This window comes from Megascapheus bottae, chromosome 15 (assembly GCF_031878675.1).
Source record: "Megascapheus bottae isolate mThoBot1 chromosome 15, mThoBot2.hap1, whole genome shotgun sequence".
NCBI lineage: Eukaryota > Metazoa > Chordata > Mammalia > Rodentia > Geomyidae > Megascapheus > Megascapheus bottae.
In genome coordinates, this window is record NC_143523.1 from 54,282,527 (window position 1) to 54,305,374 (window position 22,848).

A 22,848-nucleotide genomic window follows, 5' to 3' on the forward strand; every position below is an offset into this window, starting at 1 on the left:
GAGACACCTCCTGCTATTGAGCTAGATGACAACAAAATGTCTCACCAGCACATAACTATGTGTTCTCACATAGTAACTAGGACCCACAGGGCATAAGCTGTGATTGGCTTTCCAGACGTGGACAAACTCAGGGTTCTCTTCCTGGATAGTGGTGAACCTTCAGGGGATGGAGAAGCTTGTAGGTTTGGGGGACCCTCTCCTTCTGCAGAGCAGTGAGCACTGGTGCCCCACGACTTTCATCCTGCCACCAGGACATCCATTGCTCTGTGAAGAACAGCGAGACACCCTGACCAGTCAGAGAGAGAAGGGAACATACAGAGGGTGTGTTTTGGTTTGGGTTTGCTTTAGTTTATTCTGGTGTGTGTGTGTATGTGACAGAGAGAGACAGAGACAGAGACACAGAGAGAGAGAGAACAGTTCTGCAAGGCTGGCGGGACAATGTGAAAGGGGAAGGATGAGAGAGAACCCTGGGTGAAGTAAGGCATAGTCCTGGCCCCAAGGCCAGTTTATCTTTCACAAACCACTCATAAATGAGCTGGGGGACAGTTGGCAGCACCTGTAGTATTCCCACACCTCAGGCAGAATGGTGCCCACCAGCTGAAGCATCCTGCAAGCTGCATCTAACTCAGTGGATTTCGCCATATGGATTTTCATGGCTCCGACGCAGCAAAACCTCAGTCAAGAGTCAGAGTGTGAAGCTGTCTCTGGTAATCATCTCTAAAATGAGGTAGCAATCCTCAGTGCTCAGTGTGAGAAATCAAGTGAAAGCAAACAAGCAAAGTCTTATAGCTACTGAAGAGGGTGCTGGTGTGTGCCTGACCCTTTATTTGTTTGGTTTTGTTTTCTTTTGTTTTTTTGGCTATGGCTTCCTCTCATGACCTCCTGTATAATCTCTATCTCAGGTTTGTCACCTTTCCTGTCATCATTAAAGCAAGCCTCTTCACAATATCTGGGTAGCCCCATGTCCTGTTTACAGTCTTCCCCATCTCAGTCTCCTGGTTAACATACTACATACACACATCTCCTAAAGCTTCTTCCAGACTCCCTGGAAGTCTGATAACTCTGCTTCTGCTTTTGCCAAATGTTTTCACCTTCACCAGGCAGACCCCTAGGCAACCGTTATATAAGCCCATAAAGACAGAGAGCCAAGGCTTTAGCTTAATCTGCCTGCTCTTCCCTGGATAGCATCCCTTTGAAAGTCACAAGGTACCTAACCTCTCTGTTTCTGAATTAACAAACTGGAGACTAAAGATATGAGGATAGGGCCGGGAGTTTGGCCCAGTGGTAGAGTGCTTGCCTAGCATGCATGAAGAACCAGTTTCAATTCTTCCATACCACATAACAGAAAAAGCTGGAAGTCAGGCTGCCACTCAAGTGATAGAGCTCTAGCCTGAAGGAAAGTCCAAAGACAGTGCTCAGGCCCTGTGTTCAAGACCCAGAACTGGAAAAAAACAGAAAAGAAAAATAAAAAGATATGAGGATAGGCTATTGTCTGTTTTATATCTGGTGAAGCTCTTTTCCCAACCTGTGGTCTTTCTATTTACTTTGCTAGCTATTTTCTTTGCCATGCAGAAGCTCTGCAGTTTAATGTAATTCCATTTATCCAGCCTTTCTTTGATTTGTTGTGATTCTGGCTCTTTACTCAGTGTCAGCCTGTGCCAAGGAGCCCTAGTGTATCCTCTATCCCTTCTTGTAATATTTTCAAGGTATCTGATCTTATATGGAGGTCTGTGGTCCATTTGGTATTGATTCGGTGCAGCATGAGTTATAATGATCTAACTGTAGTTTTCTACATGTGTATAGCCAATTCTGCAAGCACCATTTGTTGAAGAGGCTGTCTTTCTTCCATCTAGCATTTTTTGGCTCCCTTATCAAACATTAGGTAGCCATAGATATGTGAGCTCATTTCTGGGTCTCCAATTCTATTCCATTGGTCCTCAGGACTGTTCATGTGCCAATATCAAGCTGTTTTCTTTTTTTAATAACTGTCTTCATAATAGAGTTTGAAGTTTGCATTGATATTCCTCCAGCACTGTTCTTCCTACTAAGGATATTTTTGCTCTTCAGGGTCTTTCATTATTCCATATAAATTTTTGGATTGCTCTTTTATTTTATTGAAGAACATTGTTGAGATATTGGTAGGTATTGCATTGAATCTGTATATAGCTTTTGGTAATATTGTCATTTCATGATGCTAATCCTACCAATTTGTGAGCATGAGAGGTTTTTCCTGTTTTAATTTCCTTTCTTTGCTTTTTTTTTAAGTTTCCTCTCTCAGGTTTTAAAATCTGTTTTAATTTCCTTCCTCAGATTTTAAAATTTTTCATTATATAAGTCCTTCACATCTTTGGTTAAGTTAATTCCTAGGTATTTTTTGAGACTATTACAAAAGGAGTTACTTTCTTGATTTCACCCTTGTTTTTCTCTTTGTTGGCCTACAGAAAAGCTGTTGGTTTTTGTGGATTAATTTTATACCCTGCTACTTTGCCAAAGCTTAAGATTAGCTCGAGTAACTTGGGAGAGATTAACCTCCCCACAAAACAAATCCTGAGGGACCAGGAGTGTGGCCTAGTGGTAAAGTGCTTCCCTAGCTTGCACGAAGACCTGGGTTTGATTTCTTGCTACACATATATAGAAAAAGCTAAAAATGATGCTGTGGCTCAAGTGGTAGAGTGCTACCCTTGAGAAAGCCCAAGGACAGTGTTTAGTCACTGAATTCAAGCCCCGGGACTGGTAAAAAAAAATCCTCAAAGAAGCAACCACACCATTAATAAGTGGGCTAAACACTTAGAAAGAGACTTCTCTGAAGAAGAAATAAGAATGGCACATGAAGAAATGTTAAACATCTTTGGCAATAAAAGAAATGCAAATCAAAACTACGTTGAGATTCCACTTCACCCCAGTTAAAAATGGCCATTATTAGGAAAAAAAATTTAACAGATCCTGGTGTGAATGTAGCCAAGAGAGAATGCTACACTGTTGGTGCCAATTTAAACATGTTCAACCACTCTGGAAAGAAATATATAGGTTCCTCAAAAGAATAAATACAGAGCTCCCCAGAAATCCCACTCCTGGCCATTTATCCAAATGACCACACTAATGTTACCAGCATAATCATATTCACTGCAGCATATTCACTTTACTATAGCTAAGTTATGTAACCAAGCCAGGCGTCCCTCAGTGGATGAATGAATCAAAAAATGTAGTATATATACACAATGGAATTCTTTCTTTCTTTCTTTCTTTCTTTCTTTCTTTCTTTCTTTCTCTCTCTCTCTCTCTCTCTCTTTCTTTCTTTCTTTCTTTCTTTCTTTCTTTCTTTCTTTCTTTCTTTCTTTCTTTCTTTCTTTTTGCTGGCCATGGTGCTTAAACTCAGGGCCTGGATGCTGTCCCTGATCTCTTCAGTTCAAGGCTACCACTCTACCCCTGGAGCCACAGCCCCAGTTCTGGTTTTCTGGTAGTTAATTGGAGATAAGTTTCTCATGGACTTTAGTGCCCGGGCTGGCTTTGAACCACAATCCTCAGATCTTGGTCTCCTGAATAGCTAGGATTTCAGGCGTAAGCCACCATGCCTAGCTTACACAATGTAATTCTATGCTTCCATCAGAAGAATGTCATCACCTCATTCATTAGGAAATGGAAAGACTGAAAAAAATTCATATTAAGTGAAATAAGCCAGACCCAAAAGAACATAGGCTCCATGGTTTCCCTCATTTCTAACAATGAGTATATGTCTAGGATCATCCTAGCAGATCAAAATAACTAAGTAGCTATGCATATATGACCATATGAATTAAAATGAACTCCAAGATATGGAAACAAGAGGGTGTGTGTGTGTGTGTGTGTGTGTGTGTGTGTGTGTGCATGTGTGCATTCTATTTGCAGTTATTTCTTTTTTCCTTCATCCCCATTCCCTTTGGCTTATCCCCTGTTGTCACTGTTTTTAATTTTGGTATTCTTTGCCTTGTATATAAATTTATCTGACTTGGGAAAGAGAAGGGCAATCACAGAAATGGTGGGACAAAGGGCAAAATAATGCAACAGAAATACTCACTAGACACTATGTTGGAAATGAACTTTACAATTTGTGCCGAGAGATAGGAGAAGTGATAGAAAATGAGGGAGGGATAACACTGCTCAAGAAGAAATGTGCTCATTCCCTTACTTATGTAACTGTAACCCTCTGCACATCAACTTTACAATACAAAGAAAGTAAAATGGAAAAAGATATGAGAAGAGGTTACCTTGCAGGTACAGACCTATTTCAAAGACTTGGGAGTGTGTCTCACACCTTAAGGATCAGCCCATTCACAGCCTTGGCTCAGCACATGTGCTCAAGCACCAATTCCTCCCTACCTTTCTGATGCCCTCTGAAGGGTTGGACACACAATTGTCAGCCCCTCCATTCTTGCTGATAGCCCTCCAGAGCTCAGCAAATGTACTGTCCTGCTCCAGGGGGTTGGTGCCTTTAGCTCGGAAGTATTCATAGACAGCAGAGTCTCGCACAGTGCCGTAAGGCATCTCTACTTGCTTGGACAGATCCTGGAATGTCCTGAAATGCCAGAAAAAGAAAAAGGAAAACAAGCAACAAAGCATGAGTATATACTGCATATCATACACTGCAAAGATGGGAATGGTCTGTGATTTCTTCCTAAGATCCAAGGCCCACCCAGACCCACTCACAACCATTGCCTAACAGCATAAGTAGCTCAGCCCAGAGAAGGGTTTTGTCATGCCTCTGCCTTCTCCTATAGCTAGGTTCCCTCAAAGCTGCTGAACATAAAGAACCAGCCTTTCCACTGAGCTTGAGGTATATAAGGAAAAAGTAGGCAGGATTCCTGTTTTATCTAGATAAATACTGAGAATATAATATTAATTATTGAATGTTTCTGACCTGAACATTCAAAGAGAATGGAGAAGGAAATAGTCATGTTGGCAAGATTAATGATGATGATGACAATGATAAATGGCAGAGACGGGCCACTGACATGTGGCACCAGTACAAGATAAACTCACACTAGGAGGCTAGATCAATGGAATGGCATTCCTGAAAAGATTTCAGATGTTTTAGAGCTCCATTCAGTTACTGCTTTTGAGTACCAACCATCAAGCAACTTATTTTTATTTTTCTTGTGTGCATATACCCATACTAGACCTTGAACTCAGGGCCTGGATATTACCTCTGAGTTTTTGTGCTCAAGGCTAGCACTCTAGCTCTCCTTCTAACTTTTTTGGTGTTTACTTGGAGAAAAGAGTCTCACAGACTTCCCTGCCATGGCCAGCTTTGAACTATTATCTTCAGATCTCAGCTATGTGAGTAGCAAGGATTACAGACATGAGTTACTTGGACAGGGCTTATTTTTCTTTAATTATAAACTAAGAAACCTGGAGTTTTATTTGAAATTTCATGATCCTTAAGATTTTTTAAAAAATTTAAATAATTGTACAAAGGGTTTTCCGTTCAACAAGTCAGTTTTTGAGTACAATGCATCGTCGCCAATATCATCCCTTTCCCTCATTCTCCCCCATCTTTCATAATCTCACCCATACCTTCATGTCACGGTAGCTTCAGTTTTATACATGTATATTGAATATAATGACTGATTTTCTGCCTTTCCTCTCTCCATTCATCTGTCCAAATTTTGATGGATATTTAAAGGATAGGGAAAGGAAAATAAAGCACTTTTGAAAGCACTGGCTTGTATAAGGAGGAGGCTCAGGTAGTTCCCAGCCAGCTCCATGTTGGGTAGAGTGCCTCCGGAAGGACTATCAGCAGCCTGAGGACAGACATCGGAGCTGGAGAACCTTCTTTTCAGAAGGAGACATGCAGATGCTCCTTGACTTATGATGTACTTATGTCCCAGCACCCCCATCTTTTATTGAAACTATCATGAACTGGAGAATACAAACATCATACCTTAGCATTAATCTACCCAATATATGCAGACTCTAACCTGTGATTGGATGAAATCATCCCTGAAGCCTTTTTTTTTAACAGATTTTTTTTATTGTAATTAGTAAAAGGGTTACATGATATTTGCCAGATAGAAGGTGCATTAATTCACATACATTGATACCCTTTCACATGTCTTGGTACCCGTTTCCCTCCCCCCCACACCCCACCCGTCTTGGTTTTCCCCCCTTCCCTATCAAATTTCACATATCCAAATACAAATAAATTCAATATATCAGATAACAAAGTGAGATACTATACCAATATGAGATAACCAAGGGACAGCAAAGGAGATGAGAGACAACATAGTACATTAAGGACAACAATCATTCATTATATGGCTTTTGTTTCACTATCCTGGAGGTCCTTTCAATTAGCTTCACATTATATGTCCTTATGTATCAAGATTTTGCTCTATTGCAAATCTCTGCTAGGAGAGCCCAAGGTTTCTACTGATTATGACGAATGAGGGAAACCATTGAGCCTAAGTTCCTTTGAGTCTGGCTTACTTCACTTAATATGATTTTTTCTAAGTCTTTCCATTTCCTAACAAATGAGGCGATGTCATTCTTTCTGACAGCAGCATAGAATTCCATTGTGTACAAATACCACAACTTGTTGATCCACTCATCAACTGAGGGACATCTAGGTTGGTTCCATATCTTTGCTATGGTGAATAGTGCTGCAATGAACATTGTTGTGCTAGTGGGTTTAGTATGTCCTTGTTTCTGGGTGGTTGGGTAAATGCCAAGTAGTGGGATTGCTGGGTCATAGGGGAGCTCTATGTTTAGCCTTTTGAGGCACTGCCACACAGCTTTCCATAGTGGTTGAACGAGTTTGCACTCCCACCAACAGTGTAGTAGTGATCCCTCCTGGCCACATCCCCTCCAGCATCTGTTGTCATTCGTTTTCCTGATCCTGGCCATTCTAGCTGGAGTGAGGTGAAATCTTAGAGTTGTTTTGATTTGCATTTCTTTTATGACCAGAGATGTTGAGCATTTCTTCATGTGTCTATAGGCCATTTTTGTTTCTTCTTCAGAGAAGACTCTCTTTAAGTCTTTGGCCCATTTTTTAATGGGATGGTTGTTACTTTGGAGGTTAGTTTTGGAGTGATTCAATTTTTTGAGCTGTTGATATATTTTAGATATGAGGCCTTTGTCTGTTGTTTGGTTGGTGAAGATCTTCTCCCACTCTGTAGGCTTCCTGATTAGTTTACTAGCTATGTCCTTTGCCATACAAAAGCTCTGCAGTTTAATGCAGTCCCACTTATCCAGCCTTTCTCTGATTTGTTGTGATTCTTGGTCCTTATTAAGAAAGTTTCGACCTGTGCCAAGGAGGCCTAGTGTATCTCCTATTCCTTCCTGTAGAGTTCTGAAGCCTTCTTTTTAACAAAGGGTTAAATATATTGTGCAACTTATTGATTACTTGTATTTAAGAGTTGGGAAAAAAATCATAATAAGTGCAGTCAGCCAGAACCAAAGAAACACAGACTCCATGGATTCCCTCATTTGTAATAATTAGTATATTGCTCAATAGCTATATACATATGACCATATATGATGATGCTAAGCGAAACAAACTCCAGGATATGGAAACAAGGGTTTTTCTTTGTGAGTGTTGTTAATGTACTATGTGAAGTTATTTCTTTTTTTCTTTTTTCCCCCTATGTTTTATTCCCTATTGTCACTGTAACTGATTTTGGTACCCGGTGTATTGTATATGCATTTATTTGAATTAGGGAAAGGAAAGGGATCAATGAAATGGTAAGACAAAGAAGAAAGGGTGAACCAATGTAATGGCAATACACATAAGAGAATATGTTGGAAATGAACTCTACAACTCGGGGGCTGGAGGAGGGAAAGTGGGAGAAAAACTTGGGAGGGGGTAACAATACCCCACAAGAAATGTACTGTCTACCTTATTATGTATGTAACTATAACTCCTCTGTATATCACCCTGACAATAAAATTAAATTTTACAAAATTGATAGCACCACACACTGAAGAATGAGGGCTATTCTCTCTCACGATCACATGACTGACTGAGGACATTATACAAGAGGAATGGAAGTTTCTACTGAATGTTTTGTGCTAGAATACTATCAGAAAACAAAAGAAAGGAAAAGAGCCTGAAGGAGCCAAGGCAGGAAGGCAGGCAGGCAGGCAGGCAGGCAGGCTGAATTTGGACAACAAAATAAGAGAAATATAATATAGCTACTAAGAGGGTCACTAACATGGAAGGATCATGTTTCAAGGCCAGGTGAGGCAACCAATAAGCTATATGTGGTGGTACAAGACTGTAATTCCAGCTATGCAGGATCCTCCTACAAGAAAGTGGTCTTAAAAGTAATTAGAGCAAAAATAAAATAAGATAAAAATAAAATAAAATAAACTCATACTGGGAGCATGGCTTAGCCTGTTAAGAGAATGTTACAGTTCTTATTTATAAAAGCAAAAATCATGGTGGCCATCCAATCTATCTAGCCAGGCTGTAATCTGATGACTATTTATTTCTCTCCTAGAAATCTCCGTGTCTCATTTTTATCCACCCACTTCCCTACCCATACCTTTTTCTGAGTCACTATTCACACAGTAAAAGCCAATCTTCCCATCTTAATTTACAGTGCCTCCTTCTTCCAATGTCTGTCAGTTGTCTCCACTCCCACACTTCACAATCACCAATCTTAAAATGAAAAATGCCACCAAAATTCATCTATGGCACCAGGCCATGCTACTGCCTTTTCCTGGAATCCCTCCTTCTCAACTACACACCTGTACACTTTCACAAGCCACTTCAGAATCCACCTGTTGCCTTTCCTTGTGAGAAGCCACTCCGTTCCTGGCCTCTCCGTGACATCTCCACATTTTGCAGGCTTCCCTGGCAGCAGGCTTGCACTTCAACAATATGCATGCCAGAGCAAGGACAAACAGGAACTCCACCTTGTTTCCAGGGCTTACCATCACTCAGACTGCAGCCTACAAATACTGGAGTTTGAATTCACGGCTTTACCCTTGTTCACTTTGCTTGCTCAGCCAAGGTTTTACCCTTTGCATTTTACTAGTTGACTCTGAAAATCGAGTCTGGCAGATTTTTTTTTCTGCCTAGGCTGGCTTTTTAAAACCACAGTCTTCTAGATCTTAGCCTCTTGAATAGTTAGGCTTATAGTCATGAACCACAGGCTCCAGCAGTTTCCAAATCTTTAAACCCAGGGCTACAGCAGAGCCTGTAGCAGAGAGTTGACAAGAGGAAGAAGCTGGGTATACTCAGATCATATAGCGGCATCTGATATGGTCCATGCTCAGGAACTGGAGGCAGTGAGCTGCTGTTATAGATCTTGTCTCCACACACTGTAAAGTGTTGGGGGCCTGGTGTAGGGGAAGCTGGATCATCACAGGGTGACTCTGTACTCAGGGCTAGCAATGTCCTCACGGAGGTCCAGCAGTATCTGGCTCCTTTCTAGCTAGAAAGACAAACTTCCCAGCATTCCTCTGGCCTCTGCTACATAGCCCACAAACAGAGTTCAGGATTGATTTCAGTACACTGCAGATGAAAGGAAACATGAAATAACAAATTCGATGAAGAAATCTTCCTAATTATTGTTCATTATTTATATCTAATTGAAGCAAGATGTTCCTTTGCTTGAAGGGCCCCAAGGGTTGTAACTTTGTCATAATTTGCCTGTAATGAAAGGAAAGAGGAATTTTTTTCCACATTTTTTTTATTTTTCTCATGGTACTACAAACAAACACAAGGCTTTGATGAATGGGAAACATCAGGATGAATTACACAGTTGAGTCTAAATACTGAACTACTCTAAATTACTGCTGTTTCCTTGAGTGCAGAATGAATGCATAAAAGCCAGGGAGTGTGGCTCTCCTGTTTCTTCCCCACATTTGAAATGGAGATTACCCTCTCTGGTCCTGGTATTTATTCACAACCATACCCACAGTCAAAGGATCAGGGAACATCTCTCATGACAAGCAGGCAGCCCAGATGTTTATGATTCTGTTTCCCTTTCTGTTCCAGCATAGCTACTTGTCTTGTCTTCAGAACATCACCTTCAACATTAGATGCCACGGCTTGACCCAGCCTCCCCCCAACCATGAATCAACATGGAGATTTCCCTGTCACAGAAGGATGTGCACTGCCTCTTCCAACAAAGATTTTCAGCCTCACTACAAGTCTAGGCACATTGTAGTCACCACTGCCATTTTCCCAAGGTAATTCAACCTTAAGAGGGCCTAAGCCAAAAAGCCTAAATTGTGGCACCCCAAAGCCACCTCCTGGTAAAGTACACCATTCTGGAAGAGTCACTCAGGGAAGGAGAAAGGAGAGCAAGGACAGCCAGCCAGCCAGGCTGCCAAGCCAACATTGGCAGTCAGTGGACAACAGATGTTGAAGCCAGATAAGGTGTTCATCTGAGAAAAGTCAAGAAAGCTTGTCCAGGAATGAATTGTCCTGGCAGCACAGGAAATGTAGTATTCTTCTGAAGCCATTTTCTCCAGCAATAACTACATACAGTTGTTCAGGCATTGACAACAACAGAGAAGAAAAGGTAGGCCCACCCTTCAAAGACAGGGTCTCTGTCAAACTACCATGCACCATGCACCTCCATAGACACAGGAACGGTTCCTTTCCCTTACAATTCCTGAATGTCTAGTATATAAGGCTCGTGTCACACAGAGCACAAGATGAATCATGAGCATCCTCCAGGGGTTTGCAACAGGGAGTAGGTGAGTGGAGAAGTAAACCCACAGTGACCAAACAATGTGAATGGGATAGAAAGACAGGTCCATATGAGGGAGCCCAGAATCACAGAAGAGGAGCCATTAATTCATGGGCCAGGGCTGATGAAAGTCTTCTGAATAAGAAAGCCATGAATATATCAAATCTGTGGGATGGGTGAAAGCAGGTATTTAGAGAACCAAGAGGTAGGGTATTCAGGGAGAGCACTGTTTACCTGAGAAGGTCCTGCTATGTGAGATATGATCCTCTGGGATGCCCGTGCAGGGCTATGGTTACCTGTTAAAAAGACATGGGAGCCCTAGATGTGGTTCCTGCCTTTGAATGCTTCAACTTGCTTGAGTAGCCCAGTATCTCTCACAATGGCCCTTGGAGCTGCAATCTTGATCATCCCCAAGGCCTTATAATTCATTGTTCTCATAGAACTGGGGAAGATTGAGATCAAATATATATACCTAGCCCACAGTCAGATTTTAAGGAGAGCCAGCTCTCCTATTAGACTTCCAATCAGCATGTGAAGGGGGTTGAATGAGTCCACAAGAAGGTATTAAAGGCTAGACACTGGGGTGGTAAAAACCTGAGTGGAGAAAGATGTGGGTAAATATTGTGTTTCAGCTTCCAGGATTGTATGATCAGAACCAATCTGTCTCCCTGTCTGGATCTGGGCAAATGTTTCTTACCAACAACTTGTCTATGGTCTTACCAACAGCACTGGTATCTAATGTAATGACCAAGGGGGAGCATGCAGACACCCAAACACCCAAGAAACTGCCTCCAAGAGGCAGCAGAAACAATTCTCTAGCCAGGTATCAGCAGCTTATGTCTGTAATCCCAGTGACTCAGGAAGCTGAAAACAAAGGACCACAGTTTGGAGTCAGGTTAGGTAGGAAAGTTCACAAGACTCTTATCTCCAATTAAGCACCCAAACAAAACAACAACAAAAGAGAAGTGGAGCTGTACCTAACATGGTAGAACATTAGCCCTGAGCAAAAAAAAAAAAAAACAAAAAACTCAGGGACAGTGCCTGGGCCCTGAATTAAAGCCCCAAGACCAGTGTGCATGTACACACACACACACACACACACACACACACACACACACACACACAGCATCATTCCTAGGCTGCCTACCTGTTTTGAACTGGCCAGGAACATGTGTTAGCGTAAGCATGGGTGCCTTGTGGCTTTCTGCCATTTCAGTTCATTATGTATCTTCTTACATTACTTCTGCATTGTGTTCTGTTTGGAGCTCTTTCCATATCAAAGGCCATGCTCCCCTCCAAGCTTTTTGTTGAATCCCTCTCTTCTATTCATCTGTGCTTGGCTGATCCAGAGATTAGAACAGTGAGAACTACTTTTCTGTGTCTCCTACCTCAGGTAGGACCTTCTCTAGCTTTCACAATCTCTTCTTCCATGGTTTTCTATGAGCCTAAAACACTATCTTGAAAAAGGACTTTGTGGGCCGGGAGTTCAGCCTAATGAGAGAGTGTTTGCCTAGCATGCATGAAAGACCCTGGTTCAATTCCTTTGTACCACATACATAGAAAAAAGCCAGAAATGGTACTGTGGCTCAAGTAGTAGAGCTCTAGCCTTGAGAAAGCCCAAAGCCAGTGCTCAGGCCTTGAGTTCAACACCCAGGATTGGCAAACAAAAGAACAAGGACTTTGTACAGTCTTGAGAGCAGTTTCCTCCCTACATACAAACACACGCGCACACACACACACACACACACACACACACACGTTCAGAGTCTCACAATGTGTCTTTCAGACTTAACCAAGGGCAATCACCCCAGTGTGGCTTCACCCCCTTCCTCCCCACACCTTTACCCCCCAAATCAATCTCACTACTTCTTAGATTCATTTTCATTAACAAAGAGATAAATGTGTTTGTGGCATGAGAAAAATCAATAATACAGACCTTATAAATCCATCTTTGCATGTTAACAGAAATATTTACATTGGCAATGGAGATAAATACACTTGCAACAAGAGAAGAATCAATATACAGGATATGCAAAGCAGATTTCAACCACAGTGAGGATGTCATACCCTGGGCCTGATAAATCTAAATCCCGAAGTCCTATTATTCTCCTCGAAGAAGAGAGGAAATGAGTGGAGTAGCCCATAGACCTGGAAATATGGGGACACTGATCCTTGTCTTAGTGACAATGTACAGATGTATCTGCTATCATTCCAAATGTATTGCTTCTCTGGCTCACATTTGAATCAGTGAGAGATGGTGCTGAGCAAGGATGCCTGACCAGGATTCTACTGATGCCCAGAATCTTCAGTACCAGGATATACTCCTTCCTTGCCTGCTGTCCCACCCCTTCTGGGCATCATCCCCATGGCTCTCCCATATATACCACCTCCGGACCTTTTCCCAGGCAGTACAAGCTTTCCTTAGTATCTTCTACCTTTCATCCATTCATCGTTGGACACCCATCATTTCTAGAATGTCTGCTTGTATTGAGCCCTGCTCTGGGTCTAGGGGAAGGAGAGCAGGAACCATATGTAGCATTCACTTAGTAGAGGTGGAGAGAGAGACTGGTAGCATCACCCACAGCAAAGCAATAATATGTTATGTGAGGGTTAGCAACCCTTCTGGAAAGGGACTGCCCAGGGCTTAGGAGGGCTCTGATGGCCACCGGCCACTCAGTCATATGTCTTTCATTTTTGTTTTTGATTTTCAGCACTGCAAAAAATGTTCAAAGAGGTGCATGCAGTCTTAGCTTTCAGGAAAACAGGTGGTCGGTTGTAAGTGGCCTGTGAGGACACGGCTTGCTAACCTCGGATGTCATGTATAAAGTGAGGAAAATGCTAGGGAGATTAACAGAGCAGGATAAGAATTATTGAAAATGGAGGAAGAGATTTTGTTTTAAAGCTAAGATGAATGCTTCAGGCATTAAAATTCACATCTAGGGCCTCTGGCTCCAGTGCATTTTCTTCCCCTAGGCAAAAAGGAGATGAGAGGCTCAGCTCCTAAGGGACAATCCTGAGAATAGCCCAGGAGAAAAGGCAGTGGGCAGCTACTGGGGAGTTGCCTGTCAGCTTCTGTCCTAGAATCTTTCCTCAGAACCTCCCAGAATGCCTGGAGGAAGTTGAAGCACTAAGCTCCTGGTATCCACAGCTGAGTCGGTGGGAATTTTTGAAGTCAGCAGAGTGACTGCAGACCTGAATTGCACTTAGGGACAAACCACCTCGGGAACCCTGTCCAAGGGTTATAAGTGTGAGTCACTGGCTCCTGGTATCTATTATCATTTTAAATCTCTTACTGTGACTAATTGATGAGTGAGGCTTTATCACATGTAGGTAGGTATACATTGGGAAAGTGGTATATAGCATTTGATAAATATGGATTTCAGGCATACACTATGAGTTTTAGAAGCTTTCTCTCTCATGTTAGAGAGTACTATTGTATTATCAAGATGAAAATATGTCCTAAATAAAATGCAAATGGAAATTTAAAAAAGAAAAAGATCTAAAAGCGTTTGTACATATCTATTTCCATTCTTACAAGAAACAACCCTGGATAATATAAATAAAATATAAAAGCAAAAAATAGGGCAAAGAAGCAGGCAACAGTTACAAATCTCCTACTTCTCAGAAATGTGTTGCTCCCCAATTTGCATTTTATGCTACTGTAAACACAAATGAGTGGAATGATTTTTTTTTTGCCAGTCCTGGGCCTTGAACTCAGGGCCTGAGCACTGTCCTTGGGCTTTCCTCAAGGCTAGAGCTCTACCACTTGAGACACAGCACCACATCCAGCTTTTCTACGTATATTGTACCAAGGAATCGAACCCAGATCTTTGTGCATGCTAGGCAAGCACTCTATCACCAGGCCAAACTCCCGGTCCCAGAGTGATTTTTAACAATTCCTTTGACATCCAAGTATCCATTCTGAGTCTGGAGAACTTAGCATGTTCTCTTCTCTCCCCTGTGTTCACCTGCATCTGGGTCAGTCATTCAGTGTGCTGAGATCTGTCTGGAAAATAAAACCCCTGCCTTCCTTGCACCTTCAACCGCCTGCCCTGCCAGCTGGAAATATAATGAGCAAGCCAGGACCTGGGATAATTGTATCTTCAGTGACCAGACTGACACACCCAGACTGACTCAAAAGGCTACAAGACCATCCCCAGCATCCAGAAATCCGTTCTGGGAATTATTACACTGGGCAGACCAAACGTTCCCTGGCTTCTGATTCTTCCTCCTGGATTCAACCAGGCCTGGTATATTGCCCTCAAGACAGACTAGGGTAGATGAGTCATTACATAGTGGGCAACTGATTCCTGTGTTTTCTTTTTGTGAGAGGACTCCACTTGCATCTTGGAAGTGAGAACAGCTTAGTAAGGGATATTGTGAAGAGCACTTAAAGGAAGTGAGGTAGCTGTGGCCCAAGTGCACAGTGAAGGTCCTGGAATATAGCAGAAGCTCAACATCTACACTATTAATGGTGTCCAATGCGGGTGACTCTACTACCCTTACAAAGGAGGCTCTACATGATTACTTCTGTTCTCTCCTATTGCCTTCTCCTGCATTTTCATAGCCTGCTCTGCTCATGGGGTACTACCAGCCCGAGGATCTCCTGTTTTGTCAACAACCCCTACCTCCCATCTGCATTCAGGCTCAGTATCTTCCCATTACAAGGACTCAGCTCAGCACTAAGGTCTTAGAGATGAAATGAATTTATGCCCACTAGATCCATGCCTAGGAAGAAAAGGAAGACAGAAAGAAGGGAAAGAGGAATAAGAGAGAAAGGAAGAAGAATACTAAAGGAGGAGAGAGAGAGAGAGAGAGAGAGAGAGAGAGAGAGAGAGAGAGAGAGAGAGAGAGGGAGAGGGAGAGGGAGAGGGAGAGAGAGAGGAAAAAGAAAAGGGGAAAGAGGGAGCCAAGGAAAGGGAGGAGAGACAGGAAGATTCCCAACTTAGACATAACCTCCTCAGGGCATAACAGATCAGTACGCCTATAAATGGTGTGACAGATAGGCAGCAGGTGCTCAGTTCGTGTTTTCTGTCACAATCAACTCTGGTTTACATGAACTCTGTCTTTGTAGCTGACTAGCTGAATATGGCTGAGACAGGAAATGGAGTCAGGCTGTTGATGGCTCTAATATTAGACTCACTAACTTCACTGGCTTCAAGTGGACTCTTGATACTGACTAGAAATCTAAATTTCCCTGTGCAATTCATGAACTTCTAACTCTGCTTATTGTTTCCCAAGTAGGGAGAAGTCATCAGTAAAGAACTGTATCTTTTAAATAATTTTGTTATTCTAAAACCATTGTATACCTGCCCTGGCCTTCATTTTTATTTGTTATTTTTTTTTTGCCTGTCCTGAGACTTGAACTCTTAGCTTGGGCACTGTCCCTGAGCTTCTTTTTACTCAAAATTAGCACTCTATCACTTGAGCCATTCAACCACTACTGGCTTTTTGGTGGGCAATTGAAGATAAGAGTCTCACAGACTTTCCTGCCCTAGCAGGCATCTAACTGTGATCCTCAGACCTCAGCTTCTTGAGTAGCTAGGATTACAGGCATGAGCCAAAAGCACCCAGCTACCCAGCCGTCTTGTAAACTACAGGTTCTGCACCTGATCCTATTTATGTCTAACTCTATTTCTTGCAAAGTACACTCCTCTTCTAGTTGTCACTTCTACTTCCTATATAATGAAATGACTTCTTTTCATAGATCATTTCCATCAGATTGAAAACATATACATCTTCTGCCCTAAAAATAAAAATCCATAGCTAGGTGCTGGTGTTAACCAAAAATGCTCAAAAATATCACCTGGCCCTGAGTTCAAGCCTCAAGCTTGGTACAAAGACAAAAGGAAATGGAAAGAGGAAGATCTTTAGAGAAAGTGTTCTCAGTATCCAGAGAGAAACTGAATGATTAGCAGTGAAGGAGAGAGGAAGCCCTTAGGTTCTTGACTGATGTACAAGAGATCAGATACAATGAAAATTTTGTGAGACATGCAAAAAGAGGGGAATTGGCAGAAGTTCTAAAGTTTTTGGCCACAAAAACTCGAAGAATAGAATAGTGTTTGACTGAGTTGGGAGAATTAGAGGAGGAACAGGGATGGGTCTCTACCATTTTAAGCCACAGCTCCAATTCCAACTATTTTTCATGGTTAGTTTGGAGTCTCATGGACTTTCTACCCAGGTTGGCCTTGAACTGTGATTCTCAGACTGCAGCCTCCCTAGTCATTAGGATTGTAGGCACACAGTTTGCTTCCACTTTTAATTCTTATATAATCTATTCTCTGGGGAACAAGCAAACAATCCTTTTAGAATGTAACCCCTGACTCGGCCACCTCACTGTTTAAAATACTCCCAAGACAATTTCTCTCTCAAAGGAATATAAAAAAAATTCCCTACATGGCCTTGAAAGTCTCAATGGTCTGAATGCTAGTGTGCTAGTGCCTCTACTCTCACACACCCATCTCCACATCTTCCTCATTTGAGATATTCATAGCGGCATCTTCTGGTCTGCTTGGTCTACCCTTCCTTCAGATCTCCAATTGCCTCCCTCTCTTGTATCTTGACTGATCCAATGTCACAGTCTCTGGGAGGCCTTTGTTATGATATAAACCCCTCCCACTCTCTTTAAAGTAGTTGATAAAATAAATATAAACCAAGCTGACACATGACTGTGCTCTGTAACTTCTCCTCTTGTAGTTACAGCACCAGTGTCTGCAACTTTGCCCAACTCTCATCAGGAATGAGGGATCTGGGGGCACTATAGGAGTGTTCCAGCCAAACCAAAACATTTTGTTCCCTACATGACATTGTCATGAACATGGGTGCTATGCATGAAACATTCAATGCAAATAAATTAACCTTTTCTTGCCTTTCAGCATCTAAGCTTGGATTCTACTGGGAAAAGCATACCTCTAGGGATGTCCAGTCTCCTTTCAGGACCATGGATGGATAGAGAATCTGAGACACGCAGTCATAGCAATGCTTGAATACAAGAGTTGTGGTTCTGGGCCAGGAGGAGGAGCACAGTGCTGTAGGTCACAGCTGGGAACATAAGAGATCTCTAAGGAGTCTGGGAATCTAGCCTGCTTCTTTATGGGATCCACCTTCAGGGGGATGAAGTTTCAAGATCCAGCTTACTTTTGGAAATGTGCCTCCACTGGCTGAGAGCATCCCACCAGGATGCAGCTGCTGTTGGCTTCCTTGGCTCTTGCATCCCTGACATTCAGTGAGAGTGTTCCACAAGCAGCCCTGCCAGCCGCCAGTTCCTCCATGCCAAGAACATGCTGGCTCTCAGCTCTCTACACCCACAAATATTTGCTGCCACAAATCAATACAAAAGCAGGATGCACCATTAACCTTTAATATATCAGTGCTGGGGCTCTTAATCCATTATGATGGTGTCATAAATGTGGCTGAAATGCAAATCAGAGTGGCTACCCTCTTGGAGGCTGTGAAGGTGCCTTCTTTCCACCTAGGCACAGCCTGCTTCCCTTCATACTCCAGAGCAACACCAGGAGTCCAAGGCTCTTTTCTCCCCATTAGGTCCCTTCTCTATTTTCCTTCTGGGCCCCTCTACTATGTCTGCTTCCCTGTCAGTCATTTAACATGTCAGAAAAAAAATGATACAATACTACTAACTCTCAGACTATGCTTACACTTCATTTGCATTGCTTCATTTAACCTTGGCAATAAGCCTTTCAAAAAATTATTACCTTCCCCATCCCATTTCACAGATCAGAGGCTTGGAGAGATTAAGAAATAGACAGTTACAGGAGACTCAAGTTAAGAAGATGTCTTCATGCCCAGTAAGGATTGAAACAAAAACATAGACATGTTAGCATCATCCCAGAGTTACAGGAAGAAGCTAAGTTATATGGGAAGGATTAATAAGTACACAGATAATTTAAAAATCATGCAAAATGCGCTGTATGAACCCAGACACCTATAGGCTCATGCCTATAATCTTAACCACTCAGGAACCTGAAATACAAGACTCAGGATGGTAGCCATCCCGGGCAAGATGACCCTGATATTCTTATTTCCAATTACTCAGCAAAGAACTAAGAGTGGATCAGTGACTTAAATGGTAGAGATCTATCCTTGACTGGAAAAAAAACTAAGGGACAGAGCCGAGGCCTTGAGCTCAAGCTCCAGTGCTGGTACACACAACAAAAGGCATTGCTACAATTATACGCAGTGACATGGGGTCATGATATAGAACACTTCCCAGCTTGGACATACATTATGGGTAGACTCAAAAGGAGAAAAGAGAAGGTACATAAGAAAAATGAGGTCAAAGCTGAGGATGCAGTACAAACATGAATGCATATAGCAGAAAAAGTAAAGACATTCTGGACCAGAGTAACAGTATTTTCAAAAGACAGGTGCATGAGGGAGACAGTGAGACCTTCTGGGATTACTGTTGGTTTGTTAGGATAGGCAAATAAGAAGAATAATGGATAAGACCACGATAAAACAATTATCCATAACCACTTAGAGGATAGTTATACTGGAACTATGAAAGCACAGTGATGTTGAAACTATGATAAACCGTCAGTGTTCTCTAAACCATTAGGGGTCAGAAAACTCAGAGATGATCAAGTGGCTTGTCCTACACATTGGAAAGTGGGAAATCACTACAGAAAACAAATCATATGGGGTTTTTTTGTCTGTCTGTCTGCCTGTCTGTCTGTTGGAGCTCAAGGCCTGGATGCCGTCCATTAGCCTTTTTATTTACGGTTGATGCTATACCACTTGAATCACATATACTCCATTTCCAGTTATTTGGGTGAGATAAGAGTCTGTCTTGTAAGTTTATCTGACTTAGGGATGGGGAGGGACGGAAAACAACTGGGAGAAATTGAGAGAGAGGTTAACACTGTTCAACAAGAAATGTACTCATTATCTGACTTATGTGACTGTCACATAAAAAACAAAAACAAAAACAAGTCTCACAGACTTTACCACCCAGGCTGGCTTCAAATAACAATCCTCAGATCTCAGCCTCCTGAGTAGCTAGGATTATAGGTGTGAGCTACCAGCACCCAGACAACATATACTTTAGTGCATATGTGTGTATATACATGCACATGCACAAATTCATATCTAGCTATGTGCACATGCACAGGTTTAAGCCTGGGTATATGCATGTCTGCGTGTGCACTGATGGCCTGGGGAGTGTCCAAATACCCAGACTAAGTGATGTCATTCAATATGACAAACTCTAGAATACAGGAGCAGCTTGGGATTCCCTAGTGTGAGATGGGAAACCAAGTATAGGCCGATTCCTATGACAGATAAACCAGCCAAGGCAGCTGGAATAGGGTTCACAGCTTGAGAGACAACAAACTGCTCAGGTTTTTACACAACTCTGGGTTGATAAAACTGTCTGTGCAAGAAAACACACAGAGTCCCTTCCCTTGTGGCAAAGCCAGCGAGAGGGGGATTCTAGCATACAAGAACCTATTATTGAACAATGAGCAACTAGCTAATTACATATGAAACTCTGCATTGCTAGCCATTCTGAATCACTTTAGCAAGAACAAAAACTATGATAGAAAGGTTAGGAAAGAAAGTTGGGAAAAGAAGGTATGTTTATTGTTGACTGGTGTCATTTGAAACCAGAGGATGGAAGGAATCCAACTTTGGGCAAAGTGCTACACCATAGATGGGATCTCTGGTAAGATAATATTTCTACCTTATAGATCATGAAGTTTGGAGATTTGGGAACTGGCCCATAGGAGAAAAAAAAAAGGTTGACATGGCTTATTCATATAATACCCAGCATTTTCAGACCTGTATCTCTGAGCTATGTCAAAGATTATCTCAAACCAGCTCTAAAGAGGGATGATGTCCATTTTATGGGACTTTCAGCCCATTTTCTCTCAGACAAAATGTCTTTGGGCAACATGAGCAATGCCAGGTGCCAACCAGACCACCATTAGGAGCCCTACAAGCCAGTCAGCCCTCTCCTGGCACTGTATCCAGCCAATACCATGGGCTGTCTGAATATCTTAGGCAGGCCTCACTGGCATCTGCCAGCGCCTGTTAGAACAGCACAGTCTACAGCTGCAGCCATATACTGGGCCTGTTTCTTGTTTTCTGGGATAATTATTCATCCCATTAACTTCTTAGGGTTTAGGAAAGCCACTGAGGATAACTCTGCCAGTGTCCAGTAGAAATAGAACACCCAGGAAAATAAGACACTAGTAATCCTAGCTACTCAGAAGGCCAAGCTCTAAGGATCAAGTCTGTGAGACCCTTATCTCCAGACAGCCACCAGAAAGATGAAAGCAGAGCTGTGGCTCAAGTGGTAGAGCATCAGTCTTGGTGGGAAAAAGCCAAGGGACAGTGCACAGGCCCTGATTTCAAGTCCCAATACTAGAAAAACAAATCCTACCCATCTCTGGATCTAGATAAACCACCATGGAAAGATTATTGACAACATACACTGGGAAGCCCTGATATTTAGGCATCATCAATCCTATCCAGAGCTGGGAATAGCTCCACTTTTCCGCATTCCCACAGCTACCCCACAGGAGGTTATCTGTCTTCAATCCCAGGACCCAACTTTCCTCATGATATAAAAGCTTAAGTCAAGTCACCAAGAATCTGTTCAACTTGAAAGTTTGAGTACCTGAGACTACAAAGCATAATATACATGGGGAAGGATTCCAACAGTATAAAGATTAACAACTAAAAATCAGTTTAACAAAAAACATACCAAGAAGCTGTAAAGCTTTGTTGAGGGGTGGGGAGGCTAAAGAGAAGGAGGAACAAATGAAGGAAGGAAGCCATTATATTCGATATACATATGTAAAAATAGAACCACAGAGTTTAAGGGTAGGAAGGGGTGACATTGATAAAGATGCATTGTACTCAGAAACTGGCTTGTTTAAGGACACTCCTTTGTACAACTACTTAAAGGTACCAGTAAGTCTTAAATTTAAATTTAAAAAGAAACTAGCTTGCAGGGTGCCACTGGCTCAAGCCTATTATACTAGTCACTCAAGAGGCTGAGATCTGAAAATTGCAGTTTGAAGCTGGCTTGGATAGGGAAGTCTGTGAGGCACTTATCTCCAATTACAACAAAAGAAAGAAGGAAGGAAGGAAGGAAGGAAGGAAGGAAGGAAGGAAGGAAGGAAGGGGAAGAAAGAGAAAAGAAACTAGTCTTATTGGCTATGAAACCTGGTTTTCTCTTTGAGCTTGTTGAGAAACAGAAGGGAAGTAGGGAATAATATGGCCCCATCCTGACAGACGTCGCTCCATGCAGCTAGCCTGAAAGAGCCCCAGATATTTGGGGGAGTGTCACAGAGGTACAGACTTTCGCATGGAAGTCCTTCTGTGGTTTGGGACCTCAGTCTGGCACTTGCTAGCTCTGCAGCCTTGTGGAAGCTACCTCCCAATGTATTAGTGTCCTCATATGTGCCACAGGGGTTATTGGAGGATTCAGGGATCATTCATGAGTTTAGACAAGGCACGGCGAATTGTGCCAGTAAGAAACATAGTGTGAGTGATAACTATGGTGCTAATCTGCAGGTTTCCCAATGACAGAATGAGAGAATGAGACCACACTACCATGCAGCCATAGATTCCCTGTCTGGCTCTGCCACCATGTGCAATGGCAAACCCTGGATCCGACGATCCATCAGCTCTTTCCTGCTGTGATATTTCAGTGTTCTGTGGTCTGAGCTAGCAGGATCTTGTTTAGGATTCTGTCTTCTAACAAAGAAACATCATGAGCTTTTTTTCTCTGAAAACTGGAATCTCATTTTGTAGCCTGTTGGGAATCAGTTACCAGGGGGAGGATCTCAAACAGCAACAACAACAAAAACCAAAACATCCAGACTTCGGATAATTAAACAATAAACAGTTTGTCCAGACATCAAGAACGTTGCCCTGTTAGAGCACTGCCAGCTGCTTCCTCACAGCTGAGGAGCTTGGAAGCTCATCTTCAAGTCACACCAAGGTCACAGCCACACACACACACACACACACACACACACACACACACACACGAGTGAAGAAAATTCACTATCTCTATGCTGGCCAGGGGTGTTTCATGCCTGTAATCTTAGCTACTCAGAAAACTGAGGTCCTGGTTCAAAGCCAAGCAAAGAAGAAAGCCTGTGAGACTTTTCTTTTCCATTGACCACAAGAAGTTACAAGT

The 22,848-nt window shown here is 42.3% G+C and overlaps 1 protein-coding gene across 2 annotated transcripts in view; it reads right to left on the bottom strand.

Moving 5' to 3' along the window:
- Positions 1 to 22,848, bottom strand: part of Grid1 (glutamate ionotropic receptor delta type subunit 1) — a 705,187-nt gene that overhangs the window by 46,699 nt on the left and 635,640 nt on the right. For both annotated transcript variants that reach the window (XM_090346710.1, XM_090346711.1), the window contains exon 13: positions 4,357 to 4,552. In XM_090346710.1, coding sequence (XP_090202836.1) covers positions 4,357 to 4,552 — 196 coding nt within the window. The remainder of the gene's footprint in view (positions 1 to 4,356; positions 4,553 to 22,848) is intronic.